General features: G+C 44.7%; 1 protein-coding gene across 1 annotated transcript in view; it reads right to left on the bottom strand.

The window, feature by feature from the left end:
* Positions 1-8,434, bottom strand: part of TTC6 (tetratricopeptide repeat domain 6) — a 94,505-nt gene extending 86,071 nt beyond the window's left edge. The window contains exon 1 of the mRNA XM_083167256.1: positions 7,207-8,434. Coding sequence (XP_083023382.1) covers positions 7,207-8,434 — 1,228 coding nt within the window. The remainder of the gene's footprint in view (positions 1-7,206) is intronic.
* Positions 8,435-10,127: the final 1,693 nt, after the last annotated feature.

Below are 10,127 nucleotides of genomic sequence, written 5' to 3' on the forward strand. Positions count from 1 at the left end.
TCCACCATGGCCCTAACTGTGTGGAGTTTGTATATTCTCCCTGTACTTGCATGGGTTTCCCCTGGGTACTCCACAATCCAAAAATATAATGGTAGGTTATTTGGCTAATAACAAAATTAACCCTAGAATGTCTGTGTGTGCGTGTGCGTGTGCATGTGGTAGGGAATATAGATTGTAAGCTCCACTGGGGCAGGGACTGATGTGAATGTTCATACTCTCTATGTAAAGCGCTGCGGAATATTTGTGCGCTATATAAGAAACTGTTAATAAATATATCATCTATATACAGTATATGTCTAGTGTCCATTTGTGTGGATCTGAAACACTGCTATCTGTTGGCAGCGAGTGAAACTACATCTCTTTCTCTCTTACACATGCACAAACACGGAGGCAATCACAAGGTAGCAGACTAGCTTTTGAAGTATTTGCTTTGAGCGGGAATACTAGTGTGGGTACTTGTTTCCTATCTGGGGGCCCGCTAAGTTAATTGCGCACCATGCTATTCTCCGTATAAAAAATCGGATCGCATCGCATCGGATACCACAAATACACATAAACGATATTGAACGATGCGATGCGATCCGATTCGATTTCCCATAGGAAACAATGTTAAATGGATCAATTTACCCAAATCAGCATAGGGAAGAATGGTAAATGGGCCAGAAACCCCCAAAAAACCCACAGAGCAGTGGAATGTCCCCCCCAAAAGTAGTTGACGCCACCCCGCCATCAACGTGAACCCGAAGCGTGGCGAGCGCAGCGAGCCCGCGAGGGGCGGCGGTACGCGTCCTCCGACCTTTTCATGCCCTACTATCCACTAGGGCGTGGAGTGAGAATAGAATAGTGTGGCGAGCGCAGCGAGCCACCGAGCCCGAAGCGTGGCGAGCGCAGCGAGCCCCGCGAGGGGACGCGGATACCTTCACAGGTAAACGCGTCCCTTCGCGGGCTTCCCAGGTGTCCGCGTCGCCATGGACACCTGGGAAGCCCGCGAAGGGACGCGTTTACCTGTGAAGGTATCCGCGTCCCCTCGCTGCGCTCGCCACGCTTCGGGCTCGGTGGCTCGCTGCGCTCGCCACACTACTCTATTCTCACTCCACGCCCTAGTGGATAGTAGGGCATGAAAAGGTCGGAGGACGCGTACCACCGCCCCTCGCGGGCTCGCTGCGCTCGCCATGCTTCGGGTTCACGTTGATGGCGGGGTGGCGTCAACTACTTTTGGGGGGACATTTCAATGTTCAGGGGTGTTTTTGGCCCATTTACTATTGTTCCTATGATAATTTGGCTAAATTGAGCCATTTCACATTGTTTCCTATGGGAAATCGAATCGGATCGCATCGCATCGTATACCATCGTACATCATCGAGTACCGAATCCGATGCGATGCGATGCGATCCGATTTCATTACGGTGCCGTACGTAGAAAACCTGGGCGCCCAGATAGGAAACAAGTACCCTAGTGTGTATATATTATATATATATATACATATACATATATATATATATATATATATATATATATATATATATATATATACTGCCCCATACAAACAGTGGCCAATTAGCACACCCATATCAATGCATTCTATATAAAGCATTGCAAATAAATGCAAATTCTAAGCAGAAATAAACATATGTGCAGCACATTTCCGCCAGTACACAAGTACACAATCTCTTTGCAAAAACATAAGAGCGAAAACCACATTGAGAAAGCGAGCAAAGCAACATGACAGTTACATACTGACACCCAGATATCCGGCTCCACTATCTCCGGGACCAGTGTCCCATCCGTGTAAATCCTCTGTCTCCTATCAACGCCCAGAACGTTTTTCAGAAACAGAAAGTTTATCGCATAGCAACAAACACATTCCAAACTTCCCAACAAGTCTGCTAACTGCTATCACCCGGGAAACTAGCACCGCCCCCTTCACACACACTGGTGAGTGACAGCCTCAATTCTACGGAAGAACAAGAATGATGGTAGCAGTAAGGCCATAGGCTGCCTAATGTTCTTCCTAGCTCAGATTAAAACACATCTACAAATATTTAGCTCTTAATAGAAAACAAAACAGTGTAATAAGTTAATGCAGGGCACACACACGAGAGATGGGGATTTGTTCCGGCATCGGAACAAATCCCTGTCAGCCCGGATTGCCTGTACACACTGGATCAATGTTAAAGAAGAACGGAACAATCACTGTTCTATCCTTTTAGCATGCGTATTGTTGCTGATGGACAAAACCATGCTGCTGCACTGCACGTGGGGCAGATGTAACAGGTGCAGAGAGAGTTATATTTTGCGGAGTTTTTTTGTTTCTGTGCGGGGTAAATACTGGCTGCTTTATTCTTACACTGCAATTTAGATTTCAGTTTGAATACACCCCACCCAAAACTAACTCTCTCTGCACTTGTTACATCTGCCCCAACTGCAGTGCAGCATGGGTTTGTCCATCTGCAAAATTTGCAGCCTTGCTATGCAATCAAGTCTGAATGAGGCCCAATAACATTGTATTAATTAGACAACCTACATACCTCCCAACTGTCCCAATTTTCGTGGGACAGTCAAATTTTTTGGATGCCCCTGTCTGGTGAATAGATGCTATTTGCGAAGTACCACCAGTGACCACTAGAAGCCACTCGGCAGACCAAATTACTCCTTAGTGTGCTAAAAGATGTCATAACAGAAAGTGAAAGTAATTTTTGCAGGGACACTGATCTGTTTTAAACTTTCTAGATATGGAGGGCTAACTTTAAAAAGTGATAAAGTGGAGAGTGATAAACAACCAGCCAATCAGCTGTCATGGTACAGGCTGGGCTTGGAAAAAGACAGTTAGGGGCTGATTGGCTTGTTGTTTATCACTCCACTTTATCACTTTTTAAAGTTAGTACATCTCACCCTTTCGAGAGGGAGCTGTAAAGAGAGATTGTGGCTAAAAACTGTCACAGTCCAAATAGCAAAACTGAAGCAGAGCATGCTGGAATGTGTAGTTCATACTTACCAACTTTCTGGCTGCCCTTTCCGGGAGAGGGCAGCCAGCTAAGGGGGGGAGGGGCCCGCTGGGAGTAAAAAGGGGTGGGGAGGGGGTGGAGCCACATGGGCGGCTACTTGTTGGGGGCATGGCCAGAGTGCTAGCACCATTTTAGCCACGCCCCCGATGTGCAATGCCGTTTTTATGGCATTGCACTGCGGTGGGCGGGGCTAAAACTGCGCTATTCGCGTCATTTGACCCACAGGCCCCCCCCCCCCTCGTGGGGGGGGGTCGTGGGTGCCGGGGGGGCGCGGGAGCCGGTGAGGGGGGCGCGGGAGCCATGCGGTTTTGCGGGAGGGTTGCCCCTCTTTCCGGGGGGCCGGGAGGGGCACCCGATTTCAGGGACCCTCCAGGCCATTCTGGGAGGGTAGGCAACCCTGGTGTAGTTCAACAACAGCTGGAGTGTCTAGGTTAGCAATCAAGGGCCTGTCCTAGATCCCTCCACAAGGGCAACTTGTATGAACATTATGATGATTAGAGTCACCATATAAGCGGAATTTTCTTACTTTGTATTATTATTTTTATGACTCCTTGGATATTGAATAGGGTCGTTGTGTTCCTACATGAATTAGGCACAGGAAGACTTGAAATGACAGGATCAAGTTTAGCTTTTCCACCTGACTGCAAATAAACAGAACCACTACAGTCAGTCTAGGCTTTACAATTGGGTTAGATTAAAATTCTAAACAGACTGAGCCTCTCCTAGAAATGCCGTTTATAGCACAGGGAGCGGGCAAGGCAGCTTACAGTTTGCAAACATCAGATTAATGCTGAAACCCAGAAGAGTCTGGACCGGTTTAAAAATATATATATATATAATCAGTTTTACATTTTTTGTAGTTTGTAAAATGTGGTCTGTATTATAAAGAAAGAGCTTTAACATAGCCAGTGTATTGTTGTCAGTTTCATAGACAAGAATAGGTGTGTACACCATTTCCTCAATCTGTAAATCCCCCCCATACACTAGGTCGACTTGTTATAAGGGCTCGCATATGATTTGATTTGGCAATTGATGTGCCATTTTTTACATACGATAAATTGCATATGATTTATCGTATGTAAAAGGACACCCCAGGATCTGGCGGTTGGATTCACGTAAAAGCATATGCACCCGGGATGTACCGCTGATGGCTCCGATTCCGACTCATCTTATGTTCTGCCCGTCAGACCTCCGACTCCGATCAAAATAAAAATGATTATTGATGAATTACCAAAGTGATTGTGTTTTTTTTTTTTTTTTTAAACACATTTTATTTGAAAGTATTTCAAAACAATAGATGTTACAACAAATCAAATAAAGGCAAGAAACATTAAATATCACATCTGGCTGACTTGGTGTTTTCTTTATGCTTTTTTTTTTTCCCCTTACTTTCAGTTTTAATCTATACATTGTACTATCACATTAATTTCAAAGTTGAATTGTGTGGTTTTGGGAATTAGCAGCAAAGCGGGTTAATTCTATATCATTCTCCCGAGCCACTTAGCATTGAAAGTTCAATTGGAGAAAATATCCACGACCAGCGCAGAGATACCTGCAAGTCAGTCAAATTTTTATATAGAAGTATAGATTTATACTTGTTCAAGCCTCATAGTATTAAAACAACTTACAATACAAATCTTATCTGGGTTTAATGTGGGTGGGAAGGAGGGAGGAGGGTAGGTAAACAAGACAGGGGGAGACAAGACATCAAAAATTTACCATAACAGCCAATAATTCAAAATTCTAAGTGATCTGTCGTAACAGAAACCATGTAGTGTTCTCAAAGACTTTTTGTAATGGACGTCTGAACTTCGGTATTGAGGGTAAGGATATAGGCTTCCCATTTGGCATAGAAGCGCCTGACTCCCTTTTCTATATCAGTTAATGTTGCTTGACGCTCAAAGAATAGAGTCTTGAGAATGGAGTTTTTCAACTCCGTTAAAGAGGGGGAGGTTTTTTCTATCCAATGGGTCAGGATTAGTTTTTGGCTAATACCAGAATTAAGGTAATAAGAGAGATAATCTTTTTTTTATTGGGCCCCAGTTGTTAAAATAAAGAAAGAGCAGTGGTAGTGGGTCGTATGTTAGCTGCAGTGTGAACGTTGTGTTTAAGAATGTAACTAGTTTCCTCCAAAATATTTTTATATGTCCGCATCCCCAAAAATTGTGAAAATAGTCTGCACCCCTCATTTTGCACTTTGGGCATAATCCCAGATCTCCCGGGATAAAGTGACTTCGTTGTTGTTGTGAGATATAGGCCCTGTTAAGAAATTTGAGGTGTGTCTCTTGAAGAGAGGCTGATTGTAGGTACTTAAGGGAGGTGGGGAGTTTTTTGAATATCGTTGATAGGGGCGGAATGGTAGGGATGTCTATTTTCCATCTATTTTCCAGGTTTTGGAGTAGTTTATCTTTCGGGATTACTATCAGCTCTTGATATAAGTTTCTAATCCTGTATCCCAGAATATTATGTTGGGCTATGAGCGATAGCACTGGGTCAGGGTGGACTGGCGCCTCATAAGCCTTGGGAATAGATTGCGCATAATGTCGTGCCTGTAGATACATAAAAAATTGTGTGTTAGGGAGTTGAAATTTAGTTGCTAGATCTGCAAACGATAAGATTGTGCCTCCTGGGTCGAAGACGTTGCATGTGGCTGATATTCCCTTCTGGTGCCATTCCAAGTACAGCGGATTCTCTAGGCCCGGAGCAAAATTGGGATTGCCCCAGAAGGTAACATGTGGGGTGCTAGCTGGGTTCCTACCAAAACCCTTATGGATTGATATCCACATTTTGTATGTTTCTTTGAACAATAGGTTGTTTTTGATGTCAATGGGGATGTCCTTACTTGGTATATGAAGCAGTGCGGCAGGTGAGAATGGGTGGAAGAGTGCCCTTTCCAGGTTATCATTTGTGTATGTGGATCTATTAAGAAGCCAGTCAGTTGTGTAGCGAAAGTGGGCTGCTTGGGAGAAAGCTTGGGCATTTGGGAGTGCAAATCCTCCGTCTTGTTTTGGAAGTACTAGTCTGGACATAGGCATCCTGGGCTTTTTCGCTGCCCAAATAAACTTTGTGACCATTTTATTATAGTGTGCGAGGTCTTTTTTAGAAAGGGCCAAGGGGATCATTTGGAAAATATATGAAATCTTTGGGAAAATGACACTTTTAACAATCGTTATCCTCCCATATAATGAAAGGGGAAGGGTAATCCATCTGTCCAATAGTTTCTCGATATTTTGTAAGATTGTCTTAAAATTGGCAACATACAAGGAGTCCAGATGTAGCGGAATCATGATTCCCAAGTATTTCATTGGGGTAGTACATATTGTGAATTGTTGCATGTTGGGGTGTGTTTTGGCATATAGGGGAGGCCACGCCAGAGGGAGGAGATGTGATTTATCTTGGTTTATTTTAAATCCTGAGAATGATCCAAAGTGTTCTATAATTGTCATTGCTGCAGGTATAGATTTGGGCGGGTTCGAGATAAAAAGAAGCATATCGTCTGCAAACATACTTAGTTTGACTTCCAGTTGACGTATTTTAATACCCGTGAATGAGGAGGAGGATCTAAGTTGGACTGCTAAAGGTTCCAGAGCTAGGGCAAAGAGGAGTGGGGAGAGGGGGCAGCCTTGGCGAGTGCCACGCTGGATCTGGAAGGGAGCGGATAGGTAATTATTTGTGAGTATTTGTGTTTTGGAGTTTGCGTATAGGTTACTAATAGCATCTATAAATGGCTTTGGAAAGTTGAATTTCTGCAAGGTTGTAAACAGGTGGTCCCAAGAGATCATATCGAAGGCCTTTTCGGCATCTAGGGATAGAATGGCCTGAGGGTCGGGAGATTTTGTAGACTGAGTCCACTGCATTACAGTGAGCAGTTTCCTTACGTTTAACACTGAGTGACGGCCCCAGATAAAACCCGTCTGGTCTTTGTGGATTATGGATGGGAGGAGTAATTTCAATCTGTCAGCCATAATCTTAGCATAAAGTTTATAATCAGTGTTCAAAAGGGAGATGGGGCGGTATGAGGCGGGTTGAGTGGGATCGCGTCCTGGTTTTGGGATAACTTTTAGAAGGGCTGAATTAAAATAGGGGGGGGGAGGGGCACCTTTTAGTAGAGAATTAAATAAAGCGGCTAAGGGGGGGGCAAGTTTTGGGGCTAATAACTTATAATATTCACTGGTCAGTCCATCTGGTCCTGGGGCTTTACCTGGCTTAAGTTGGCCAATGGCTCTAGTTACGTCTTCTTCAGTAATATCCGTTAGTAATGAGTCTGTATGTTCTGGGTCTAAAGCTGGGAGTGAGAGTGTGGACCAGAATGTGTTTTTGCGTTGTTGGTCTGGTGGGACTAAGGTATATAGGTTTGTGTAAAATTTATGAAAGGTGGATGCTATCTCTTGGCCACGGTGTTGGAGGGTACCATTGTCGTCCGCCAAAGAGGTGACTATAGCGGGGGGGTGTTGGCCGTTAAGCAAGTTGGTCATTAGTCTATTGGATTTTCCTCCAAATCTGTGGTATTTACTCTGGGATTGGAATGACATCTTGGTTTCTATTTTGGACAGGAGGGTATCAAAGACAATTTTAGCTTGGTTGTATGCCTCTCTATGTATCGGGATGGGGGAAGACTTGTATGTCTGGTATTTGGCTGAGAGTGTGGCTTGGGCTTCAAGATACAATTTGGCTCGGTCCTTACGGAGATGGGAATAGTACGATATTATGGCTCCCCTGAGGACCGGTTTAGATGCCTGCCAAAACAGGTGGGGTGAGTCTGCCTCAGTCGTAAGATTGTTATGTTTATAGTCCATCCATGTGGACTCTAGGAGGGCCTGAAATTTAGAGGAGTTTGCCAAGTGGCTGGGGAATCGCCAGTTGATGTATGGGCCTCTATCTAGGGTGGTGTGTAGGGTAATCCAGCTTGCAGCATGATCGGAGACCGAGATCGTCTCAATTTCTGCGCCGCATACCAAGGGAAAGGCTCTAGTAGATAGAAGGACATAATCAATGCGTGACAATGTGTTATGTGCGGCAGATAAACAGGTAAATTCCCTATCCATTGGGTTACAAGCCCTCCACACATCAGTCAGGTGGAGGCTGGACATTAGGTATTGTAGTCCTCTTTTCGAGGGGGGTCTCCTGGATGGGGCTGAAGATTCTCTATCAAGCACATTAGACACCACAGTGTTAAAATCACCAGCTAGCACAATTGATGTATCAATATAGGGGGTTAATATCGTCACTAGATTACGAAAAAAGGACTTAGAAAATGCATTGGGGGCGTAGACATTACAGAAAGTATACCTTGTTGACTGTACGGTGGCGTCCACTAACACCCATCTCCCATCAGGGTCTGTGAGCGTAGAATGAATCTGTGTGATTGCCTGCTTCTTCACTAGGATAGCAACTCCTCTGGATTTTGAATTGTATGGGGAGGCCGCCATCAGCGACCACCCCAGGGTATTTAATTTTAGGGTTTCAGAGGGGGTTAAGTGCGTCTCTTGCAAGAATGCAATATCTGCTTTTAATTTGTGAAGATATAGCAGGATTTTTTTACGTTTAGAGGGGACGTGGAAGCCACCGACATTCAACGTGACAATTTTTAAGTCAACCATTTCTAATTAGACGGGCATAGCAGCCCGGCGGATCATTATCATAGTGTACAAATCCCGACAGATCTACTGCTATTGTATCCATTAAATAATTCTTGGCTACATTAGTAAAGTACAAATAAGGGTAAAACATGAAGGAAAGAAAGGGGAGGATAGGGGTGAACAAGGGGAACCAGTGGGCCAGGAGTCCCGCAGTTACGGCTGCATGGATCAAAAGTATGAAAAGATATTGCATAGGTATATTTTCCTGGCCCCACTGGTCCTCCAAAAACATGCTGTGCAACTGAGTTACACAAGGACCTCCGGAAGCCCAGGGGCAGAAGTGGCCACTGGGTTCCGTGTTTTCAAGGTCAGGGCATAAAGTGCGCTAAAGCTTTCAGGCTCGCCCCAGCCTGTGAAACAATATGAGGCGCCATCTGCGACCTCCTAAACTGTAAGTACTCCACAACTCGTTAATTAAATAATTAAACTACCTACATTCTTTTAAACATAGTTAACAATAACATTGGCTTAGCTTCACGTCAACGGAACCAGACAGTGATACCAACAATTTTAGTCTCGGTTATCCTTCTTGGGGAATGGATAAATTCAATAGCAGGGGAGGGGAGGGGGGGGGGCAGGATATCGGGTCAGGAGTTATCCAGTATGAGGTTTCGATCCTATCGCTTCAGATAGGGATAGCTGTAAACTCTTCTCCACAATCTGTACGGTCTCAGTTCTTCAAAATAGAATCCAAAAAATTCCAGAGTGGGTTAAACAGTTACGGCGTTCAAGTCCCAGTAGCTTGGGAGCAATTACATCCCGCTAGGGGGTCCAACTCCTCCAACCCAGTTATTTACTTCACTTGATCTGGGTTTCTTATCACATGGCAGACATAACTGGGAGGAATTTTTAGCCTCGGTTTCCCCACAATGGGGTATGATAAATTCTGCTATCCGGGGTGGGGGGGGGGGGTGGCGGGGAGGGGGCAGGGTTGGGGTAAAGTCAGGCCGCATGAGGACCCATTCCTGTTGGTACAGGTGAAGATGTATGTGAGAACTCCCCCTGCAAATGTGAAAGTCTCGGTCTCACTTCCCCATATCCAATATATTCCGTGAGAAATAAGGTAAGTGCTGTAATTAAGCAGTAATAGTGCAAGTTCAGCAAAGTCCTGTCGGGGACCTGGGGTATGCTTTCTGAACTATTTATGTGGGGGGGCTGAGGAAAAGGAGGCCTGTGCTTGTTCCATTAAGAAGTCCTCCGCGTCCTGCACAGTGCTAAATTCTTTGTAGGAGGAGCCAGCAAAAATTCGCAGTTTTGCGGGGTAAAGCAGAGCAAATTTAGTTTGGTTTTTTACCAATCTGGTGCATAATGGGGAAAACTCTTTTCTCGCTCGAGTCACCTCTGCAGAGAAATCTTGAAAGATAAGCAACTTGTTTCCATTCCATTGCAGGGTCCTATTTTGTTTAAAGGCTGACCACAGCGCCTCCTTGTGTTGGTAATTGAGGCATTTAAATATTACTGCCCGAGGTCTGTTGGAATGGTC

This window comes from Crinia signifera, chromosome 12, assembly GCF_055691185.1.
Source record: "Crinia signifera chromosome 12, ASM5569118v1, whole genome shotgun sequence".
In the NCBI taxonomy this organism is placed as follows: Eukaryota; Metazoa; Chordata; class Amphibia; order Anura; family Myobatrachidae; genus Crinia; species Crinia signifera.